The sequence below is a fragment of the Monodon monoceros genome, unplaced genomic scaffold (genome assembly GCF_005190385.1).
Source record: "Monodon monoceros isolate NGI ecotype Baffin Bay Population unplaced genomic scaffold, NGI_Narwhal_1 Super_Scaffold_10, whole genome shotgun sequence".
NCBI classification, from domain to species: domain Eukaryota; kingdom Metazoa; phylum Chordata; class Mammalia; order Artiodactyla; family Monodontidae; genus Monodon; species Monodon monoceros.
In genome coordinates, this window is record NW_021703766.1 from 42,891,328 (window position 1) to 42,914,181 (window position 22,854).

The 22,854-nt window shown below is 52.4% G+C and overlaps 3 protein-coding genes across 9 annotated transcripts; 1 reads left to right on the top strand and 2 right to left on the bottom strand.

Moving 5' to 3' along the window:
• Positions 1 to 767: 767 nt before the first annotated feature.
• On the bottom strand, positions 768 to 9,025 carry NFKBID (NFKB inhibitor delta). Of its 5 annotated transcripts, XM_029213497.1 has the most exons (12): positions 8,944 to 9,025; positions 7,206 to 7,306; positions 6,949 to 7,009; positions 6,337 to 6,554; positions 5,889 to 6,079; positions 5,701 to 5,806; positions 5,436 to 5,582; positions 5,267 to 5,318; positions 5,025 to 5,173; positions 2,943 to 3,059; positions 2,490 to 2,654; positions 768 to 1,792 (listed from the first exon to the last, which is right to left on the bottom strand). In XM_029213497.1, exons 4-12 carry the CDS (start codon positions 6,487 to 6,489, stop codon positions 1,739 to 1,741), a joined length of 1,134 nt encoding a protein of 377 aa, XP_029069330.1. In that variant the 5' UTR covers positions 6,490 to 6,554; positions 6,949 to 7,009; positions 7,206 to 7,306; positions 8,944 to 9,025; the 3' UTR covers positions 768 to 1,738. The 5 variants fall into 5 exon arrangements, with proteins under 5 accessions (XP_029069330.1, XP_029069327.1, XP_029069326.1 ...); XM_029213495.1 differs by lacking the exon at positions 768 to 1,792 and having other exon boundaries at positions 2,421 to 2,654; XM_029213494.1 differs by lacking the exon at positions 8,944 to 9,025 and having other exon boundaries at positions 6,949 to 8,478.
• A 1,359-nt stretch (positions 9,026 to 10,384) lies between these two features.
• Positions 10,385 to 11,831, top strand: HCST (hematopoietic cell signal transducer). The gene is made up of 4 exons (XM_029236842.1): positions 10,385 to 10,492; positions 10,887 to 10,910; positions 11,326 to 11,457; positions 11,683 to 11,831. Exons 1-4 carry the CDS (start codon positions 10,450 to 10,452, stop codon positions 11,721 to 11,723), a joined length of 240 nt encoding a protein of 79 aa, XP_029092675.1. The 5' UTR covers positions 10,385 to 10,449; the 3' UTR covers positions 11,724 to 11,831.
• A 139-nt stretch (positions 11,832 to 11,970) lies between these two features.
• Positions 11,971 to 15,087, bottom strand: TYROBP (TYRO protein tyrosine kinase binding protein). 3 transcript variants are annotated; one of them, XM_029208275.1, is made up of 5 exons: positions 14,883 to 15,087; positions 14,475 to 14,501; positions 14,185 to 14,319; positions 13,960 to 14,003; positions 11,971 to 12,199 (listed from the first exon to the last, which is right to left on the bottom strand). In XM_029208275.1, exons 1-5 carry the CDS (start codon positions 14,932 to 14,934, stop codon positions 12,140 to 12,142), a joined length of 318 nt encoding a protein of 105 aa, XP_029064108.1. In that variant the 5' UTR covers positions 14,935 to 15,087; the 3' UTR covers positions 11,971 to 12,139. The 3 variants fall into 3 exon arrangements, with proteins under 3 accessions (XP_029064108.1, XP_029064098.1, XP_029064089.1); XM_029208265.1 differs by having other exon boundaries at positions 13,960 to 14,006; XM_029208256.1 differs by having other exon boundaries at positions 13,960 to 14,006; positions 14,125 to 14,319.
• Between the last annotated feature and the right edge of the window lie 7,767 nt (positions 15,088 to 22,854).

The window sequence follows — 22,854 nt, forward strand, 5'->3', positions numbered from 1 at the left end:
CAGCCCAGATCGCAGAATCATGAACAAAATAAGTGGTGCTGGACTTCCCTGGTGGTGCAGTGGTTAAGAATCCACCTGCCAATGTAGGGGACACGGGTTTGAGCCCTGGTCCAGGAGGATCCCACAGGCCGTGGAGCAACTAAGCCCATGCGCCACAACTACTGAGCCTGCGCTCTAGAGCCCACGAGCCACAACTACTGAAGCCCGGGTGCCACAACTACGAAAGCTTGCATGCCTAGAGCCTGTGCTCCGCAACAAAGAGAAGCCACCACAAAGAAGCCTGCGTACCACAATGAAGAGTAGCCCCCACTCGCCACAACTAGAGAAGGACTGCGCTCAGCAACGAAGACCCTATGCAGCCAAAAATAAATAAATATATTTATCAAAAAACAAAAGTGGTGGTTGTTTTAAGCCTTAAGTTTTGGGGTAGAGACTCTGGCATATGCCCTGAAGTGTGCTTGGTTTGTTGTCCGTGAGAGGCTCCAAGCAGTGGGGGCTACCGTGCGTCAGAGGGCTTTCTGGAGCGACAAGACTGGGACAGAAGACAGAGCAGAGGCTGTGGGACAGAGGTACAAGGGGGCATTGTGGAGGTCTTCCGTCTTTCGTTTGGGTTTCTCTGGAAGCAGAGGTTGAGGCAAGGATTTGAGGACAAGATTACCTGCAAGGAGTGGAGAACATTGATAGGGGAGCAGGAAGGGACCCAGAAAAGGGAAAGCTGCCAAGAAAGGGTACGTTATCAAGCCAGAACCATGGTGGAGAACCGGAGCTTCGTTCCACTGGGGAGCTTTGAGAGCCCGTGTAGAACACACACTTCCCAGTTATCCCCACGGAGGCAGGGGACCTGGAGCATTTACATACCGCCTCCCTTCAGTCAGTCACTGGTTGAGAGCTGTTGGAGTGGGAAGAGGCATGATCCTCCTGGCATGGAAGTCTTACCACACTCACACCCAGGGCAAAGCGGGCACCAGTGGTCTGAGAATGCCCACAGGCAGAGTCATGTGCCGGCCCTGGCAGTTAAGACCACCAGGTGTTGACAGGGTGAGGGGGACAGGATAGGGACTTGGCACCCGCTGTGTCTGCTACAACCCCCCACCCAGACACATCCACCCAAACACGGCTCCTCAGCCGCTTCCCTGCACAACGATTAGAGATTAGACAGTAACGGTTCTAGTCCAAGCTGAGTTTAATCAAGAGTTTCAGACAGGGGAGGGATTCACTAGAAATACTGAGGTCTGGGTCAGGGGCCTGGCTGTGTTCTGACTTAAAGCAGTAAGACCTAGGGGACTATGATCGAGAGTCCTTCCTATGTCTCAGGGTTAAGGACCTGAAGGGGGTGGGTCCTGGGGAGGTCAGGGGTCATCTTAGGAGCTCTACTAGGATGGTACTGGAAGCTCTTTTGGCGTACTCCAAGTACCATATAGGGGAGTTACATCTGGACCCCACAAGATCCTGGTGGGGAAAGGGTTGGGGGTCCAGTGTGTTTCACAGAAACAATCAAGGGGCCTCGATTTCACAGAAATCATCAAGGGGGCTCCTTGTGGGTGGAGGAAGGGTATCACACCACCCCAAATATTGGGGACTGTTTACCCACCAACAGCCATTTTGGGGTTTTAATGTAAGACCCCGATGGCAGGACATTATGCACGTACATTATCACGGATTTGCAACATTAGCATACGCTGGCTGTCCCACAGGACGGTGGGGACTGGAAAATCAGTCCAGGTTCTGGGTTTGAGTCCTAAGAGGACAGGCCTGGGGGTGCCACACGGCTCCTCTTCAGTAGCTGCCGGAGCTGTGGACAAGACAAGATGGGGGAGACGCTTGAGAGGTTGCAAGGAGAACAGGCACACCCTGTTGGGGTGTGAAGTTGGGGGTCAGAGAGAAGTGAGTAGGGTCAGTTGGGTCTGAAGGTCAGAGGTTCTGAGTCAAGATGCGGGGCTGGGGATGAAGGCTCGTTCACACAATGAATGAAGGCTCCTGAGCAAAGGTGTTGCTGGCTGGGCGTTCCCACCTTGGGATTAGCATTGAGGACTGGGAGTCAAAGGGGAGAAGCAAGGGGCCAGAGTCACATTTGGGGGTCAGAAGTCCCACTCTGAGGTCAGGACTAAAAGTCAGGGGGCTGGAGGTCATGCTTGGGGATCAGAGGTCACACCTTGAGGTCAGGATACAGGGTTGAAAGTAGAGGTCAGGAGGAGTCACGATTACCAGGCAAGGGAGCAAACACTGAGGTCCAGTGTCATTTTTTTTTGGCCGTGCCACATGGCATGTGAGATCTTAAGTTCCCCAACCGGGGATGGAACCCATGCCCCCCGCAGTGGAAGCGTGGAGTCTTAACCGCTGGACCGCCAGGGAAGTCCCTCAAGGTCACATTTTGAAGTCAGGGTTGGATAAGGGCCAAGGTCACCTTCTGAGATTACAAGTCACCCTCTACAGTCAGGAATGTTGGGGTCGGGGGTGCACCCTGTGGTCAGGGTGGGCTCAGTGCTCACCCCCTCAGGGCCCAGCCCGGGCCGTAGCAGGTGGACAGGCTGCTCATTCTCCAGGTTGCGCAACGTTGGATCCGCCCCAGCTGCCAGCAGGCGCCGCACAATGGCCTCCTGGGCCGGCCCAGGGGGCAGGGCGGCCGCCATGTGGAGGGCTGTGTTCCCATGGGCCTGCGGGCGGTGAGGGGGGGCCTGCTGAAGACGCAGGCTCAGCTGGCCTGGGCCCTCGATGGCGCGTTTCATATTCCGTCACACCCAGGTCCCACATGTCCCTCCTCACATCCCCCAGAAGCCCCCTCCAGGGCCACATTCCACACACCCCTCTAGGCCCTACACGTGCCCCGTCCACGTCCCACACAGCAGCCCCTCCCCAGACACAGCCCGTGGGACTCCCAACATCCCACTGCCCGCTCTCTGCCACGTCTCACCCAATCTGCACATTCCAGCCTAGGCCCCTACCTTCATGTTGACAAAGGCCCGCAGGTCTCCCCGTGGCAGCGCCAGCAGCAGCTGAACCAGGGTTGGGTTGGCAGCCTGCACAGCCAAGTGCAGAACTGTCTTGTTGCTCTTGATCTCCTGTGAGGAGGGGAACGACAGAGGTCAGGCCAGTCTTCACACCCAAGCCTCCACCCATGGAACCCAAGAGCCTTTAGACACCCTGTCTCTCTTTTTCAAGCACCCAGGAGTGCCTTATACAGTTGTACGTGCTGTGCACTCTACAGGAATACCAGATTTAAGGGGGTGCCATTCAGATCATACACATCACCGAACGGTACATTTATTAAGACAATTTTCCAGCCCAAGTATCTTTGAGAAAAAGATTTCTTTTCTATTCCTCCAAAGGAGCTCTCTGGACTAGCAGCTGCCCTGGCCAGCCCACATTCTATTAAACACAGTAAAATGCGCCCACATCCCACATGGACTGTATTTTATCTATAAAGATGGGAACTGAGCAGCATTAATCAGTGGCCTATCTAAGCCTGTATCTACTTCCATCCTGAACCGTTCTCTCTTTTTTTTTTTTTTTTTTTTTTTTGCGGTACATGGGCCTCTAACTGTTGTGGCCTCTCCGGTTGCGGAGCACAGGCTCCGGACATGCAGGCTCAGCGGCCATGGCTCACAGGCCCAGCCGCTCCGCGGCACATGGGATCCTCCCAGACCGGGGCACGAACCCGTGTCCCCTGCATCGGCAGGCGGACCCTCAACCACTGCACCACCAGGGAAGCCCCTCTCTTCATATTTTGAAGCAAGTAAAGACATTTTCCACAATGAAACTTTACTATGTGCCTTTAAAGAATTTGTAACGATAATAAACATTAAAAATTGTGTGTTTAGACATAGAAAATAAACTTATGGTTACCAAAGGGGAAAGGGGATGGGGGAGGATAAATTAGGAGTTTGGGATTAGCAGATACAAACTACTACATGTAAAACAGATAAACAACAAGGTCTTACTGTATAGCACAGGGAACTAGATTCAATATCCTGTAATAATCCATAACGGAAAAGAATATGAAAAAGAATATGTGTATATGTGTACAACTGAATCACTCTGCTGTACACCAGAAACCAACACAACACTGTAAATCAACTATTCTTCAATTTTAAAAAGAGTTGTGGGTTTATATAGGGCAAAACAACCTAGCTGGCTCTATCAAAAAAATTATGAAGAGAAAACTCTAAAGGAGGGGAAGCTCTAAATTAAGAGCTTAAAAGGACGTATCACTGCAATGTGTGGGCTTTATTTGAATCCTAGTTTTTTTTTCTAATGAAAAAAATAAATGTATGTCACTTTAAAGCCAAATAAAAATTTGAACACAGGATATTTGATATTATGAGACTGTTAATTTTTTTTAAAAGTGGAATAAAGGTACTGAGGTTAACGAGAGTTCTTGTCTTCCAAAGACAAACATTTATGGGTAAAACTATAAGCTTGGATTTGCTTAAAAATAATACAGGAGAAGTGGATGGGAAAGGACTGGCTATGAGTTGCTGGTTATTTATGTTGGCTACATGGAGTTCATTATACTATTTTCTTTACTTTATCTATGTTCAAAGTTCTTGAACTAAAACGTAAAAATCCAAAACAATGAGTAGATGTTTAATTCTCTCAGCCAGCCTTTGAAGGAGCCACTGTCAGGAAGGAGGAAACTGTATGTATTCACAGCTGGATTCTGGGGTCAGGCCACCTGGGCTCAAATCCCCTCTCTGACACTCACAAGGCAAAGTCCTTGAGCCTCAGTTTCCTTATCAGTGAAAGAGAGAAAGTAATAATAGTATACACATCAAAGTGTGTTTGTGAGGATTCAATTAGCTAATCCATGAAACAGTGTTTGATGAATAGCAAGTGCTTGGTAAATACAAGTTAAGATCAGTAATATTATTCCCAGTTGACAACTGGGGCACAGAGAAGTGAAGTCACATGTTCAAGGTCACACAGCTGGGAAGAGGCAAGTCAGAATTTGTTTCGAGCCCCTGGATAGCCAGGCGCCCCCATCCCACATGCCCTCCTGGAGGCCAGCTGCCCACTGCCCAGCTCACCTGGCTGGTATGATCAGCACCCATGTGCAGCAACATCTTGACGCAAGCCAGCCTGTCTTGGGCCTGGGTACTCAGTACTGCGGGATATAGGTCGGGTGGGTGCATAGCAACGTTGAGGGCCAGGATGGCCGTGTGGAGAGGGGTGAGGCCTGCAGAGTAGAGATAGTGAAGACTCTACATCTGGATCACCGACCCCACCCAGCCCCACCAGCCCCACCCACCCTGCCCACCACCCAACTTACCCTCGAAGTCTCTGGCTTCGATGTCAACTCGAACCCCTGAGTTAATCACAGCCTGGGAGGAGGAGGAGGTAGAGAGCTGGATTAGGGTCTCCCCAGGCCTCCTAGCCCTGAAAGCCAGGATCTAGGCAATCAGTCCATCCCATTCATCCCACCTGCCAGGTGAACATACCGAGAGAACTCTTGGGAGCCCATATGTAGCGGCCACATGTAAGACAGAACGCCCTTGATGGTCAGTGGCGTTGGGTTCCGCTCCCAGGTTCAGTAGATCCTCCACAATCAGGGGCTGGTTGGCAGCAGCAGCCACCAGAAGAGGGGTCTGCAGGAGCCAGGAAAGGTCAGTCTGGGCCCCCAGTCCCCTCCCCTCTGAAAACCAGGAATCCAGGCCTCCAGACCCTCTGCCCTCGGATCCAGGAGTCCAGGCCCTCAGCCCTCACCTTGCCCTTATGCTCACGAATGTCCAGATGTCTGTATGCTTGGAGCATCTCAGCTGCGGCGTATGCGGCCCAGCGCAACCCTCGAGCCGCAAACAGGTGCAGGAGCCTGAGGATAGGTGGAAGGAAGCAATGAGCACAGCACCCCAGCTAAGCAGGAGAGCCTGCAGACTCCATTCCCCTATACTCACGTGTCTCCCTCCTCATCCTGGGCCAGCAGCTTTTGTGGCCCCAAAGCCAGCATGTGAGCACGGGCAGCGTCCAGGGATGGTCCGTTGACCACAGGAGGCAACTGTGGGGGTCCTGAAGGGAGTCCAGAACTTCTCCAGGATCCTGCCTGTGGCAGGGGAGGTTCTACATAGAGCCGAGTATCCAGGGGGTCCTGAAGGGTACAGGTGATGGGGAGAGCCAGTCAGCTGAGAATTCCCTCTTTCTACCACACACACATACACATACAGAGTGCCAGGCAGAGTGGCTGGGCGTCCCATCTGTGCCAAGTGACCTTGGACCTTTGGGCCTCAGTTTTGCCCATCTGAGGAATGGGATCCTAATCCAACCCCAGACATCTCAGAATGCTGCATAAGGGCAACTGGGAATCTTAGGAGCCCTTCAGCACCCAGTTCCCATTCTGTATCTCACCTCCATCCCCAGGGGAAATGAACACGGCCGCCCTGGGTCCGAGTGTGAGTAGAAGTCAGGAGTCAGGAAACCTTCAGCAGCAGAAGCAGGGTAAGAGTAGGGCCTGTCCGTGTAGGCAGCATGCGTGTTGGGGTCCCAGTCTGGAAAGCCCATGGGGGGTGCCAGGCTGCCAAGTCCAGAACCCACAGTCTCCTGGTGTGCTGGGAAGTGAGTATGGCCTGCATGTGAGAGGAGGAGCAGAGGCAGGCCTGGTTACCAGAGTTAGGGAAGTCACAGCCCAGACAGGACCTGTGTGAGGGCCTGGAGTCCCCAAGGTACTGAAAGCTAGTACTTCTGGGGCACCAAGGAGCTGGAAGCTTGGACTTATGGGACCTAAATGCCTGGGACACTGAGGGGTTGAGGGCCTAGATTCCAGGCTGGGAGCCTGGGCCCCTGAAGGACTATGTGCATAGACTACTGGGCTCCAGAGAATCTGGCTCTACTCTGCGGGTCTCAGCAAGAATGAGGGTCTAACTCCTAAGTTCCTGAAAGTTCTAAGAGTTGGGATGTTTGAGTCCCTGAGGGAAGCTGGGGCTAGGAGCTGAGGGAACCAGGTTGAGTTTCCAGACTTACCAGCTGCACCCTCATTCACAGGTGGGGTCAGGGGCTGGGCCAGGGGAGCCAGGAACTGTCCCTGTAGAGGCATAAGCAAAAAGAAACAAGGGTGAATTTACCTGGCAGATTCCTCAGCATCCATTCCCCACCTACAGGGCATCTAAGTCAGGACTACGTCTCTCATCAGCCCTGAGGGCCCAGCAAGGCAGCAAGTCCTTGCCCAACAGGACATGGCCTCACGGGAGTTGTAGTTTACAGCGCTTCATCGGCCTCACCGGTAGCCCACCAGCGTCAGGCTGCTGCTGGCGGCGCCTTTGTTCTTCTAGGAGCTTCTTCACCGTCTGTGATGGGCAGTGGCTGCGCTCATTCCGGCTCACTGCGGGGTGAGGAGGGAGGGAAGTTATCAGGGGTCCTTACGTCACCCAAGTGCGCCGGGGAGTGGATCTGAGCGCCCTCTTCGCCCTCCCGCGCGGAAAAACTGGCACACTGATGCCGCCTGAGAACTCCAAAGCCAATCTAAGATTTCGGGTGCGGCGCCGCCTCCGCGGTTTCCTTCCTTTTGCTCCGCACTTTCCCCTCTGACCCAACTTTCCGCCAGCGTCGTGGAAACTGAGGAAGGAGGTGGAGGGCGCCCTCTGCAGCCCCCCTCCCTCTGCCTAACACTTCCGTGAAAAATCCCACCCCACCCCCAGATCTCCCAGTTCTGAGGGATTCGGGGCGTCGCCGGGCATCACTCCCCAGAGACGCACATCCAGGTTCCCAATATCTCTCTGCCCTAGAAGCTGCCCTGATACTTTTTCCTCGGGATACCAGGCATCCGAGTCCCCAGCCCCTCTCCCTGAGGAACCACGAAGTCAGTAGCCCCCTAGCTCATTAGGAATCCAAAGGTTCAGACCTCGCCCCCCTCTTCAGACCCAGAAGTCCAAGCCCCACCTCACGGGAGTCTGGGAGACTCGCATACCCTTCCCCAGGAGTCCGGGCCCTCAGCCGACTCCCCTCTAGGACCTGGTAATCCCAGTTTCCAGACTCCTTGTTCGCACGACGCAAGAAGGCCGGTCCCTCAGCCCTCACCCTTCCGAGCCCTGCTCGAGCATAGGAAGGGTTAAGCGCCGGAGGGCGGACTCGGAAACCGCCCAGACGCGACGCACTGACGTCACGTCGCTCACGCAAGGGAATCTTCCATCTCCTTCTTCCTCTCCGCCCGGCGACCCAGGTGTCCCGCTCCGAGACGCGATGCGTGGCCAAGCGTGGCGCTCGTGGAATCCCCGCACAAGGGAAATTCCTGCTCAGCCCGGGGACCCGGGCCGGGTGGCGATCGGGAAATCCCAGGGTGGGGCAGGGTCACGGCCAGAGTGCATTCCTGCGGCCAAACTCCGGACCTTGCCCACCCAGACCTTGGCTGATTTCAAACAACGCCCCCAAGGACGCGATCCAGCCTTTTTCTACAGCATGGAGTCCGGGTCCCCAGCCCCCCCTCCCAGGACCCAGGCAGGAGTCGGGGCTCCCAGCGCTTTCATCCCCGGGACCTAGGATTCAGGATCAACAGTCCTTTACCCCACCCCACGCCCCCCCCCACCCCGGGACTCAAGAGTCCAGAATCCCAGCCGCTCCGGGATCACGACCCAGGAGTCCGGACCCTCCGCCCCCTCCAAACACCGGGTACCCTCACTCTCAGCTTGATGCTTCACCCCTCAGTCTTTTTTTTTTTTTTTTGCGGTGCGCGGGCCTCTCACTGCTGTGGCCTCTCCCGTTGCGGAGCACAGGCTCCGGACGCGCAGGCTCAGCGGCCATGGCTCACGGGCCCAGCCGCTCCGCGGCATGTGGGATCTTCCCGTACCGGGAAGAATCCGTGTCCCCTGCATCGGCAGGCGGACTCTCAACCACTGCGCCACCAGGGAAGCCCACACCCCTCACTCTTGATGCTCCAGCTCCGTCCCTCAGAGCCTCAAGAGTCCGTCGCCCAGCCCCTCTCTTAGGGGCCGAGCGTGCCTCACCTCCCCGCCCCTCCATTACCTCGGGGATTCCGTGATGCGGATTGTGGGGCCCCAGGGCCCCGGCCTCGGCGCTGCGCCAGCCTCGCTGTTTCCCCGCGGAGCCGCCGCCGGGTCCCCGATCTTGGGTCGGGTTCCCCCGCGACTTTTTAAACTGAGGTTCTGGCACCACCCAGTCGTGGGGCGGGCCCCGCCCACAAGCCCGGGAGTCCCCGCGTTGCGCTCGAGCAAACTTGGTGTCTAAATGGGCGCGGCTGACTTTAAGAGCCCGACTCCTAAGTCTCCCCGGAAACAGGGATTGGGAACCCCGTGTTTGGTCTGAGGGAGAAGGGGCCTGAGGTAGCGGACTCCTGAAAGAGGAGGGAACTGGGGACCTGGATTTTGTCCAGGGGGGTGTTGGAGGCCTTGACTCCCAGGCCCTGGGCTGGCCGAGGGGCGGGGGGGACGCTGCCAGTATTATTGGGTCCTGAGAGAGAAGGGGGCTGGGGTTCTGAACTCCCTGGTCTCGAGGGAAGAAAGGTCTGTAGGTAAGAGGGATATAGGTGAACTCAAATTTACCGCCTTCCACACATCACCTTTCTCAGAGGCCAGTTCTCATTATTCATTCATCATTAAAAATAATTACTGCAAGGGAGGTACTTTGCTGGGTGCTGTGGTGTAGCTGTGAACTAAGCAGGCAGGAATTCCCAACCCTCAAGCCAACTGACATTCCAGTGGGGGGCTCATTCTCAGTTCCCATCTTGGTGACCATGTAAATCATATTTCTCCCCTGCTCTCAAGACTCTATGCTCTCCTGGTTCTCCTCCCTCACTTGCTGCTCCTTCCGTTTTACTGGCTGTTTCCTCCTCTTCACCCATTCTTGGTGTTGGGAGGAGGTGGTGTTGCTCCTCTGTCTGTACTCACTTCCTTGATGATCTCATCCAGTCTCATGGCTTTAAATACCATCCATAAGCCAGCAATCCCCAAATTTACATCTCCAGACCAGACTTACCGCCTGAACTCAAAGAGGCAGCTGTGGTCATTCAGCTTCTCCACAGGGTGATCTATCAGGCATTTCCAACCCAGTTTGCCCAAACCTTGGCACTCTCCCCCCTAAGCCTGCTTCCCCTCTTTCTCCATCCTGTCAAAGGATGCTCTGTCTTCTCAGTTGCTTAGGCCAGAAGCTTTGGTCATCCTGGACCCCTCTCTCTCATGCACACTCGTATCTACTCCATCAGCAAGTTTTGTTGGCTCTACCTTCAAAATCTTTCCAGGATCTCCCCAGTGCCCACACCCTGGTCCACCTGTCATGTCCCACCTGGACGATCACAGCAGCCTCCCTGATCTCTCTGACCCTCCCCCTAGTTTGTCCCTAAAGGCTGTCAGAGAGATCCATCACCTCTCCCCCTCCCACACACACACAGGAAGCAGGTGGCCTTGCCACCAGCAGAGTGACATCCGCTATTGCTGCCTCTCTACTCCCCATTGTTCCTCGGGACTTCTCTGGACCAAAGCCCTTTGACAGACCTCTTCCAGCCCCCAGCCCACCATGGTTTCTGCAGGCAACATCCTGTTTCTGCTTTTGCTCCCAAGTGAAGCCAGTGGTTATGGGGGCTGTTAGGCAGAGTTTTGTGAAAGGAGTGGCTTGGGGTGGCATCTGAAGGGAGGGGTGCTGAGGATGGGTCCTTCTCCCAGTGCCCTTTCCCTTCCAGAGAGAGACTTCTGGGCCTGGTTCTTTGGGGAGGGAAGCTGAGTTTGGATGGCTGCTGTTCGTCCCCTTCTCACCGCTGGGTGAGATTTCCTGTGAGGTGAGATTTCTGATTTCCTGTCTCCCTCTGTGTCTCTGAGTGCTTCCCTCCCATTTGGTGCCTCTTTCTTATTTGACCTCTCCCGAGTGGAGGCTACTTCTCAGGACATCACCTTTCCCTGCACCCTGTTTTGAGAACCACCTCTCCCCACTGATCTACCTTCCCTCTCCTTCCTCAGTGGCTGCAGCTCAGACGACCCCAGGTGAGAAATCAACACCCTGTCCCCTTTGCAGCACCGCTTCAGGTCCTGCTTCCATCCCTAAAGTGTGGCCTGTGGGTCCTGGATCTCACCTCACATCCCCGAATCAGAGCCCCCAGAGGATCTGCAGCCCTCTCTAGGTCCCCATCTCACTGTCCTCATCACCAAACTGAAGGCCCAGGGACTCGGCCATCCGCCAGCCTGTCTTCAGGAGTACTTACTATGCCCAAAGCACAGTCCTGGGAGCCCTGGGACACCCCCCAGCCTCTCTCTGGACCTCCCTCTCCCCTTTCATTCCCCAGGGAATCTGGGACACCCACCTCCAAAGGGACTTCCTCTGACCCATATGCCCAAAGCCCAGGCCCAAGTGTCTGGAACCCCCCTCAGCTGCCTTCTATCTTGGCTCCCACCCCTTCAGGTTCCTGTTCTGGATGTGGGCCCCTCTCCCTGCCACTCCTGGCGGGCCTCGTGGCTGCAGATGCGGTCGTGTCATTGCTAATCGTGGTGGTGTTGTTTGTGTGTGTGCGCCCACGCAGCAGGCCCACCCAAGGTGAGGGCAGGGACAGAGCTGGGCCTGAAGAGGCATGGTGTCCCTAGGGAGGGGGTCCCCAGGGCGGGCGCCCCCGGGCAAGCCCTTGAGGTTCTGGGGAAACCCTGGGGGCGGTGCTTAGGGGAACTCCTGAGGAAACCCCTGAGGCAGGGGGTCCCCAAGGAAGTGGAGATGTGGGTGGAAGGTGGGTGGTCAGGCCTCGTGATTTCTCTCCCCCACCCCCAGAAGATGGCAAAATCTACATCAACATGCCTGGCAGGGGCTGACTCCCCAGTAACTGCCACACAGGACTTCTGACCCTGTCATCCTGGATTGTGTGTGGCGGCACAGGAAATCCAGCCCTCTTCTGGGCTGGAATAAAGCAATTGAAATACTTCTTGTTCTAATTCTTTCTCAGACAACCCAGGTTCCCCAAAGGCTCCCTCTCATTTAGCTGTTTCTGGGTCCTTGATCCACCTAGAACCCCGCATATCCCCATCCCGTCAGCCCAGGGATCTGGAATAACTCAACATTGTGTGCTCCATGTTTATTTGGGGGCAGTAGTGGGGAGAGGTCTGATGTGTCATTGTGGACACTCTGTGGATCCGTATCTTGGTGGGAGTAGGAATAGAGTGCTGGGCAGGCATCAGGAATGATTGGATCCAGGCATCAGGTTGTTGACTGCCCTGGTCTGGGCTCATTTTTAATATGGCCTCTGTGTGTTGAGGTTGCTGTAGACATCTGTCCTCTGGCCTTGGAGCTCCTAAAGGGATGGACAGGGTGTGGACCATCAGTGAAGGGGGTCCACCAAATAAACTGAAAATAAAATCTAGCCTTCTCCCAGTGGCCTGCAAGGCCCCTGGCAGCTTCTTAAACCTTGTAGCCATGAAAGAGATCTGGACTTTATTCAAGTGCCTTCAGTGTTCCCCCTTCTCCTCTGCCTCATTGTTATGCCCCAGCCAAGGGGCCTTTGTGTGTGCTCTTCACTCTGCCTGAAACATTGGTCCCCTAGATATTCCCATGGGTAGTTCCTTCTCACCCTTCAAGTCTCAGCTCATGTCACTTTCTCATAGAAGCATTTCTTGATTTCCCCATCTATAGTTTCTTCCCCACACACTCGAGTCACTGTCACATCAACCTACTTTATTTCCTTCATGTTGCCTCCCCAAATGATCTTATTTGTTAATCTGCTTCAAGTCTGTCTCCCCAGGACTTCCCTGGTGGTGCAGTTGTTAGGAATCCGCCTACCAATGCAGGGGACATGGGTTCGAGCCCTGGTCCAGGAAGATACCACATGCCACGGAGCAACTAAGCCCATGAGCCACAACTACTGAGCCCACGTGCCACAACTACTGAAGCCTGCACGCCTAGAGCCTGTGCTCTGCAACAAGAGAAGCCACCGCAATGAGAAGTCCGCGCACCGCAAAAAAGAGTAGCCCCCGCTCGCCGCAACTAGAGAAAGCCTGCGCGCAGCAACAAAGACCCAACGCAGCCAAAGATAAAAATTAATTAATTAATTTAAAAAAAAAGTCTGTCTCCCCAACTAGGATGTAAGCTCTGCTGCTGTGTCTCCAGCATCTAGCATATATAGGCCCTCAACAAATTCCACCAAAGGAATGAATAAACTGGGGCTTTGCCCTAAAATTTCACTGTCCCCCACCTCCCCCAGTAACTGGAAAGCCCCTTCAGTCCTCTGGACCTCACAGAGCCAAACTTGAGATTCTTATACTTTACAAAGAGACTTTTTATCCACAAGTGAGGCAAAGCAAAGTTGGCTGCAGACAAGTAAAACAGATTTCACAGAGCAGAGTTCACAATGGGGATGGGGTGGGGTTCTATGGCCCTAAGATGCAGGCCTCAGATAGAATCCCTGAAATCATATACAAATGCCCAGTCTGGAGTTCGTCTTTCTGGAGAGGGTCTGTTTGGCTTCCATTAGATTCTCAGAGGAGGTCATGACCCCCTAAAGGGTTAAGAATGGCATGGACAGGAGGTGGGAGATGGAAAGATGACATTTGCATTATGGTTCTTAAGAAGGGTTTCAAGGATACTTGCACCGCCTCTAGATTATATGCACAATTTTGTACTTTTTGTGTGGATTTTTCTGAAGAGTCTCTGTCTTTCGTCAGTTTCTCAAAGGCTGCAGGGTCCCTCCCCCACAAATTCAGAGCTCCTCTCTTTAGAGTTACCAAACTAGGGTTGAATTATATCCTCTGCCCTTATGAGGACTTCTCTGAGAAATCAGCCTGTCCTGGGCTGGGCTTTTGCAGAACAATTCAGAGCCTGCCTTCTGGCTGAGACAAACTCTCCCTGTATTTCCCCTCCACGCATTTTAAGCTGACCATAAGGTGGTAATTGATCATTGAAAGCAGTTTTGGATGTTTTGTCTTCAAGCTGTTTGAGGAGCTGCTGAGAAAGTGGGCTTTAGGGCCTAGGTTCTGCAGGGGCTGGGGGAGGGGTATTTGGGACAAGACACCCTCAGCGCAGGAGTGAGGTGTGAGAAAGAAAAGCTGGTTTCCTCACCTGATAAGGCGACTCTGTCTCAGTGATGTGCTGTTTCCGGGTCACTGCTTGGGGGTGGGGAACAGCAGAGTTCAGAGACAGACGGGGTGAGAATTGGGACCATTTGGTTGCAAAAGCCGCCCCTCCATCACCTCCTTTTGGGTGGACTGTGACTTGGGAACTTACCCCTCCCCGCCAGGGAAGTCCTCAGAGGGTCCCAGGCCATCCCCGGCCAGCTCCACTCACCCACCGTGGGCCCTCGCCCCCGAGGGACCAGCCGACCCAGGGAGTACATGGCCAGGGCGATGAGGAGGGTCAGCACCAGGTCCCCCAGCACGATCCCCGCCAGCGTGCCGGGGCTCACCGAGGAGCAGCTGCAGTCTGGGAACGTAAGTGGCACAGGAGTCAGACCAGTGGGAGCTGGGAATTGGGAGGTGGTGTCAGTCAGCAGGGGGTGGTGTGGAGAGACCGGGGAAGGGACAGAGGTGGGGTGGTCTTTGGGAGGTAGGGAGGGGGATCGCAAGGTCTAGGCCTACCTGCGTGGGCCTGAACGAGGCTGAGACCTGAGGAGAGAAAAAGAAGGTAAACTGAGACACGTGACTATGACTGGGGGTTGCGCAGAGAAGCTGGGTAGGGTGGGTCCTGACAGGCAGTAGGCGCGGGTGGAGAGCCACGTCTGGTGGGACCTGCGGGCCGGCATCACGGCCACCGGACTGTGTTACTTCTACATCGACGTGTCCTGTTGCAACACCCTCAGAATCCCCTCCCTCTGCTTCTCCCAGAGGCCAGATCTTGCGGGGCACAGGCTCTGGGAGAGACCCATAGGGTTTCGGGCGCCAGGGATCTGCTCCGGTATCAACCCCCACCCTTTGGTTCTCTCTTTCCGCCCTGTTCCCTTTCCTGCCCAGAGCTGAGCCCAGGAGCTGCCAAAGCCCCCAACTCACCACCCACAGTCAGGAGAGACAGGAGCCTGTTGGAAGGTCCAAGGCCCCCCATGATGCAGGCGACGTTGCTGGACACCACAGTCCAAGGCGGGTGGGATGTGACGTAGTGTCCAACCAAGGAAAGGAGGAAGTCTGAGGTGGGTGGTGGCAGGAGGGAGGAGGGGACAATGGGGGAGGAGGAACGGAGACGGAGACCACCAAAGACTCAGGCCCAGACACCCCAGAGGGCCATGCTGCAGCCCCCAATGGCTGGAACGAAGGGCAAAAGATACATGTGTCAACTCGACCTCCGTCCCTAGGCAGGGGTCAGACATTATAACAGGAGGGTCTGTGGCTGACTGTGATTGAAGCTATCTCTGCCTCTTCCTGGCTGGACAACCTTGAACAAGTCACTCAACCTCTCTGGGCCTCAGTTTCCTCATCTGTAAAATGAGGAGTAAAATAGTACCTACTTTATACTATTGTTGTGGGGAATCAAATGAATTAATATTTCTAGAACAGGGTCTGACCCTTGTCAGCTTTTTATAAGAACCAGTTATAATTACTTGACAATCAGAACCGCGTGATGTTCATAGGATATTAAAAGAGAGCCATCAGGATACGGGTACTAACGACGTGCAGGCACCCCGTCCCAAGTGTTCATGCATTTAACCCCCGAGAACACTCTTCTGAGGGAGATGCTCTGATCCCCATTTTACAGAAAGATAAAGACACTTGCCCAAGGTGACACAGAACATAAAGGCAGAAATGGAACCCAGGACCCAAAGACAAATATTTGACCCTTAGAAAGAAAAAAGAACCAAGATGGAGGATAGAGAAGGAGAAAGTAGCGGGAAGGCAGAGAAAGAGGGAGAGGAATAGGCAGTGACACAGATGCACACAGCACAGATGCAGGACTGGGGCTTTGGGGTGAGGCAGGTGGGGGAAACGTGGTAACACTGGGCCAGGTTAGGCTGCTCCCACCAAATGAGGAAGTGGCTGGAAGCGAGCACTGAGGGAGGCCACCCAGGAGATGACAAGGACTTCTAGCCCCAGCAGGAGATGAGCTGGGGCTGGGGAAGGAGGAACCTGAGGTTAGGGCCAGCAGCAGGAAGCCCCCCTCCCCTGTCCAGGCGGAACACCCACAGCTCCCCAGGGGGCCGGGCTCAGGAGAAAAAAGGGGAAACTGGATGCTGGTCATGGGACAGACGCTGAGTGGCCTGTTGCGGGGGCGTAGTATTTGAGTCTGGAAGAGGGCCAGGGCCGAGTCCCAGACAGCACTGGCTGCTAACGCCGCCACTGCCCAGGCCTGGCCGAGTTCCGCCGCAGAAGAATCAACACCCCACCATCACCACCACCACCACCAGGTCTGGAGGGAGTAGGTCCTGCAGGCCCTACTGGCACACCAGGCATCTCAAGGTGGCTGAAGCCCAGCAAGCGGGGGGGCAGTCAGAGACCAGAGGAAGCTCTGAGCCAGGAGGGCTTTGATCTGACTCGGGTGTTCCCAGGGCTCCCTCTGGCTGGGGGTGGGGAGCAGACTGTGGGGGGCAGGGGCAGGAGCTGGGGGCCAGTCTGCTGCAATCATCCAGTTTCTTGTGAGGATTTTGTGAGGTCTGTTAGAATCAGGCTTCCTGGCACCCTGTATATGCTCGATGAATGTTAATCTTTATCAACATCATTGCTGTTACTGTTATTAGTACTTCAAGTCTTCAGTTCTGGGCTCGCCTTGAGAAAAATCCTCCCTCTACCTCTCAGCCTCAGCCTCCTGATCTGATTCTTCCAACTCCAGCCAGGCCCAGGCTGTCCCCAGTCTAACAGCCCCACACCCAGACAGCACCTAGTCAGAACAGATGTGGCCACAGGGCTGGATCAGAGTCCTGGGGCTCCCCTTTGGTTGACGAGATGTGGGGAAGTCTGAGGTGTCCCAAGGGAGCCGACTGGGGTGGTGGTAGATATTTGTGGGATGTGGGATAGAGGCTCTTTACCAACCAAAAGTGAAGTATTTCAATATTTTAGCAACAGGTACAACTTTACTGGTGCAGACCCCAATACGCCAGCCTGGGCTGGTCTCCACTCCCTGGTCTCCATTCCACAGGAAAAGGAACAGGCTGAGACGGAGGGCAGCACCCTCCTCCCAGAGCCAGACTCCAGGAAGCAGGGTTGCCCCCCTGGCCACCAGATCTGTTAGTGTCTCAGTCTCTCCTGGCAGCAGCCCAAGAGTTGGGGAAGGTCAAAGCTGACTTTCCCAGAAGGCAGGCTCTGTGCTGAGTCTGTGACAAGCTTGCCTCTGTGGAAGCTACAGTCCCTCCCCACTCTCCCTGCTTCCACTTTTGCCCCCTACAGTCCATCTTCCCAACACCAGCCAGAGGAAGCTTTCTGAAAAGTGAGACAAACAACCCACTTTTTTAAATGGCCGAAAGATTTGAACAGACACGTCACAAAACAAGAGATGTGACTGGCCGAATAGCATGTGAAAAAACGCTCAACATCGTAAGTCATTAGGGAGATACAAACTAAAACCACAATGAGATACACACCTACTAGAACGACAAAAAAAAATTTTTTTAAGTATTTATTTATTTGGCTTCACCCGGTCTCAGCTGTGGCATGCAGGATCTAGTTCCCTGATCAGGGATCAAACCTGGGCCCCCTGCATTGGGAGTGTGGAGTCCCAAACACTGGACCACCAGGGAAGTCCCTAGAATGACAATAATTAAAAACACGGACCCTACCAAGTGTCAGCAGAGACGTGGAGCAATCGGAAATGTAAAATAGAACCTTGGAAAAGAGTTTGATAGTTTCTTATAAAGTTAGATAGTCACCTGCGCATAGATCCAGCAATTCTGCAAAAGAAGGCATTTACCCGAGAGAAATAAAAACATATGTTCATATAAAGACCTGCCCATCTCTGTGTCCTCCCCTCGGGCCTCTTTTCACCTCACTTCCCCTACTCGAGTTACACTGGTCTTCTTGCTGTTTCTTGAGTAAGTCAAGCTCATTCTCACCGCAGGGCCTTTGTACCTGCTGTTCCCCCTGTCTGTGATGCTTTTCCTGAAGTCTTTGAATAATTGACCCTTTCTCATCCTCCAGGTGTCAACCCAAATGCTACACACTCACAGAGTCCTCTCCTAGTCACCACTGCTCAAGTCGCCTCCTACCAATTTCATTTTCTTCCTGTATTTGTCATGCCTGAAATTCTCTGACTTACGTATCCCTATTTCTACGGTCCGCCACTTCCTCTAGAATGGAAACTCCATAAGAAGAGGAATCTTTCTGTCTTGTTCACTGTTGTGTCCCCAGCACACATAGCAGATGCTCAATAAATATTCTTTGGCTCTTGGCCCTAATGACCACCAGTGGTAACAGGTTGTATTAAACATGGCTCCTCGGGCTTCCCTGGTGGGACAGTGGTTGAGAGTCCGCCTGCCGATGCAGGGGACACGGGTTCGTGCCCCGGTCCGGGAGGATCCCACATGCCACAGAGCAGCTGGACCCGTGAGCCATGGCCACTGGGCCTGCGTGTCCGGAGCCTGTGCTCCGCAACGGGAGAGGTCACAACAGCGAGAGGCCCGCGTACCGCAAAAAAAAAAGACTGGGACTTCCCTGGTAGCCCAGTGGGTAGGACTCCGTGCCATGCTCCCAGTGCAGGGTCCCGGGTTCGATCCCTGGTCAGCGAACTAGATCCCACATGCATGCTGCAACTAAGAAGTCCACATGCTGCAACTAAGACCCAGCACAGCCAAAATAAATAAATAAATATTTAAAAAACCAAAAAAGGTAAAAAACCCAACTACCACTTCTGAGGTGTCAAGAGCAAAAGCAGGATACTGCACGTGGTCCCTGCACACAGCACCACCAAGTGGGTTGGCCAACCGCCTAAGCCAACCCTCCGGCCCGGACCCATGAACCCACCCCTACCCTCACCCAATTTAAGTTACCAGCTCACTCCCCTTCAGGAAGCAAGCAAGGGGAACTGTTACTTGTTTTTGCTCCTTCGTGCTGCAGCACGAGTCCCAGTAGAGCCTTGCCTGAATTTCTCATCTGGCCTCTTATCAATTACTATTGATTAAGGAGTCCAAGAACTCTGGTTGGTTAGATAGATAGAGAGATAGATAGGGATATATAATATAGAATAGATATATATCCTGGGAAAGGGCAAAGATTGGCTCAACACAAATAATCTGCCCACCTCAAAACTGGGGTGAGGGGTGAAATCTGTAAGAAAATGGCAGGATGCATGAGGACACTGAAATGGAGCGGGAGGGAGGAACAGTCCCTAGAAGCAGCGTGGAGGGGATGCTGTTGGTGTCTCACCCATATTCCCTCAGCATTTACCATTTCCAAGCACACAACCTGGCTTCTGAGTGCCTGCACTCTGGCTATCTTCTTGAGGGCTCTTTCTGGCTGTTGCAACCCACTCCGCCCAAGCTGGAAAGGGCCAGGGAGTTAATGCTCCTGGGGGCAGCTCTCTACCAATAACTGATGGGAGTTGGTAGATAAATACCCCAGCTCCTTCAAGCCTTGGATGAACAACTCTAGACTGTTCTACCGTCTTCCAGGATTCCCCAGCAAGATTAAGCTCCAATTGCTCTAGATAACACACCCTTCATTGGCTCATCCTTCCCTGTCTCCCTTCCCCACTCCCTGTTGGTGTTCTTTGAACTTCAAGTAAATGGCTTGCACTTGAATCCTCTTTCAGCGTCTGCTTCTGCGGAACCTACACTAAGACAAAGGGAGTTTAATTTCCAGAAGGAAAGAGGGGCACCGGGTCATCAGTACAATGGATGCCCGTGACATCTCTTAATCTACCCCTTTCTCAAAAGACTTGCTGCTTCCACAATTTGAAAGTAGGTATTATCCATGCACCTGTTATTAAACCAACGTTACACTTGACCCAAACATAGCAGTCAGGGTTCTTCGTTACATACCATAGAAACCAAGGCAACAGAAAAGGAGGTGTGTTCAATGATGTTAAGGAAACCGCTGAATCTCTAGGAGGGCCAGAGAAGCACTCCCGGGGCTACACAAATCCTAATGCCCACACAGAATTTTCTGCTAAGACTTCTGATGTTCACATCAGAATCGATTTTACAGGTTGCCTCCTTCTCACTCTCTTTCAAATCGAATCATGATGTGAGTACCAAAATACTTGCAGATGAAATATGATGTTTGGGATTTGCTACATAACAAGACAGAAGAGGGGAATGAGTGGTAAAGGATGGGCCATGGTTGGCCGGTTGTTGGGTGTAGATAGATTATTGAGGACTCCTCATACTTTTCTGTCTACTTTTCTGTCTTTTCAAAATTTTCCAAATTAAAAAAACAATTTTCAAACATGGGTGCATTTGGTTGGCAGAGTACGGAAAACATGCCCACACCACAGCTGCAAGGAAGGGTGGAAAAGTGGTCTCTGATTTCTAGACTGGGGAGGCCAAATTCATAAGGTAGGAAATTCCTAAAATGTAGAGCTGATGTTCAGAAAGCCCTGGACCTCTGGATAGAAAGCATGAGAATTGTCCAGAATACCAGGGGGACCCATCCATCTGGCCTGCCTTACCCTTCCTAGATAATAGTTTGATTCTTTGGTCAAAATAAAATGGAAAACCACAATGAGATACCACTACACATCTATTAGAATGGCAAACAACAACAACAACACTGACAACATCTAGAGCTGCCAAAGGTGTGAACAACTAGAACTCTTATACATTGCCGACAGGAGTGCAAAATAGTACAGACCCTTTAGAAAACAGTTCGGCTGTTTCTTCTAAGGTTAAACATATTCTTACCATATGACCCAACAATCTCATTCCTAGGTGGTTTTTTGTTTTGTTTTGTTATGTTTGTGGCTGCACTGGGTCTTCTTGCTGTGCGCGGGCTTTCTCTAGTTGTGGTGAATGGGGGCTACTCTTTGTTGCAGTGCGCTGGCTTCTCATTGCGGTGGTTTCTCTTGTTACAGAGCATGGGCTCTAGGTGCGCGGGCTTCAGTAGCTGTAGCAAGTAGGCTCAGTAGTTGTGGCTCACGGGCTCTAGAGTGCAGGCTGAGCTCAGAGCGTGGGCTTAGTTGCTCCATGGCATGTGGGATCTTCCCGGACCAGGGCTCGAACCCGTGTCCCCTGCGTTGGCAGGCAGATTCTTAACCACTGCACCACCAGGGAAGCCCTCATTCCTAGGTTTTTACCCCAGAGAAGTGAAAACTTAAGTGCACATAAAAACCAGTATGCCATATGAATAGTGGCTTTCGTCGTAATTGCCCAAAACTAGAAACAACCCAAGTGTTCGTCAACAGATGAATGGATAAACAAACTGTGATACTTCCATACAATGGAATACTATTCGGCAATTAAAGGGAATAAGCTACTAATACACACAACAGCACAGACAAATCTGAAATGCATCATGTTAAGTGAAAGAAGGTGGACTCAAAAGTCTACATACACGATTCCATTCATATGACATTCTGGAAAAGGTAAACTATAGCGACAGAAATCAGATCAGTGCCTGCCAAGGGCTGGAAGTAGAGGGAGAGGTTGACCACAAAGGGAAATCCGGGAGTGATAGAATTCTATATTTTCATCGTGGTGACAATTACATGGCTGTATGCATTCTTCAAACCCATAGAAAAATACACTAAAAAGGGTGATTTTTACTCTATGTAAGTTCTACCTGAATAAAAAAAATTGTTTTTGTTTTTAATGAAATGACAGCTGTAAGCGCCAAAGAAACTGGTAAAGAGGTTTCACAATCTCTTTATTTCCTATCAGTTATTTCCTATCAGTGGATGACTGCCCAGATGTTTCCCACTCTGGCGTAAGGGAAAGTGCTAGCAAGCACTGTTTGGCTAGAAGGTGAGTGAGCCTGAATTCTAGTGATCTGCAAACATTGTTTTCTCCCCTTCTTCTATTGAAATAGCATTTGGAATTGGGCATCTGGTCCCCTGGCCAAGACTATGTTTCTCAGTCTCTTTGGAGCCAGGTGAGGCCTTGTAACTGTCTTCTGGCCAATGGAATGTGGGAAGAAACAAAATGGGCAACTTCCGTCTTTTTGTTTGTTTGTTTTGTTTTCGGTTTGTTTTTTGGCCACGTTGTGTGGCATTCGAGATCTTAGTTCCCCAACCAGGAATTGAACCCGTGCCCCTTGCATTGGGAGCACGGAATCTTAACCACTGGACCGCCAGGGAAGTGGCCCGGTTGTGTTTCTGAAGGGAAAAGTGTGCCCTGCCCGTCTCTGCCCTTCCTCTTGGCCGGAGTGTGGCCCTGACACTGGCAGTGGGCACCCATCTTAGACCACAACGGCCAAGTTTTATTCATAAAATGAAGGCCTTTTAAATATAATTAAAGCAATACTTGATAGATTTATCAACTGTGTTTTACCCATATCATAAACGCAGTCATTACAAATGAATTAGAACTCTACAAGCTGATTTGAAGGGATTTTAACTGAGAAAAGCAAGATGCAGAGAAGTGAATCTAGTACGATTCCAAACAATGACCAAAAAGAATCCCTTATAAATATATGTATATATGTTTGCATATTTGAGTGATGGTGGAGTAAACTATGTAAGGATACACCTGGGCTGCTAACGCCAGTAATACTTGTGACCTGGATCAGGATAGGAGATGGGGGAGGGTAATCACAAAACAGGGTTGAAAGGAAAGGAACTGGGACATCCCTCGTGATCCAGGGGTTAAGACTTCGCCTTCCAAAGCAGGGGGTGCGCGTTCGATCCCTGATCAGGGAGCTAAGATCTCACATGCCTCTCAGCCAAAAAACCAAAACATAAAACAGAAGCAATATTGTAACAAATTCAATAAAGACTTTAAAAATGGTCCACATCAAAAAAAAATCTAAAAACAAAGTGAAGGAACTATATGAGAACAATGTGGGTATAACATGATGCCATTTACATAAAATGATATAAGTAAAATTGTGTATATCTGCATAGAAAGAAGTATGAATGTGTAGTCAAGTGAATGCCAACTGTGGCATCTCT

Excerpts from the sequence above, each read along its gene's own strand:
- NFKBID (XM_029213493.1), bottom strand. The coding sequence starts at position 7,021 with ATGCCTCTACAGGGACAGTTCCTGGCTCCCCTGGCCCAGCCCCTGACC. Across the intron at positions 6,555-6,948 it reads TGTGAATGAGGGTGCAGCTG|GCCATACTCACTTCCCAGCA; the intron begins GTAAGTCTGGAA and ends TCTCACATGCAG. Across the intron at positions 5,807-5,888 it reads CAGGATGAGGAGGGAGACAC|GCTCCTGCACCTGTTTGCGG; the intron begins GTGAGTATAGGG and ends ACCTATCCTCAG.
- HCST (XM_029236842.1), top strand. The coding sequence starts at position 10,450 with ATGGTTTCTGCAGGCAACATCCTGTTTCTGCTTTTGCTCCCAA. Across the intron at positions 10,493-10,886 it reads GTTTCTGCTTTTGCTCCCAA|TGGCTGCAGCTCAGACGACC; the intron begins GTGAAGCCAGTG and ends CTCCTTCCTCAG. Across the intron at positions 11,458-11,682 it reads ACGCAGCAGGCCCACCCAAG|AAGATGGCAAAATCTACATC; the intron begins GTGAGGGCAGGG and ends CCCCACCCCCAG.
- TYROBP (XM_029208256.1), bottom strand. The coding sequence starts at position 14,934 with ATGGGGGGCCTTGGACCTTCCAACAGGCTCCTGTCTCTCCTGACTGTG. Across the intron at positions 14,320-14,474 it reads CCTCGTTCAGGCCCACGCAG|ACTGCAGCTGCTCCTCGGTG; the intron begins GTAGGCCTAGAC and ends TTACGTTCCCAG. Across the intron at positions 14,007-14,124 it reads GACTTCCCTGGCGGGGAGGG|CAGTGACCCGGAAACAGCAC; the intron begins GTAAGTTCCCAA and ends CCCACCCCCAAG.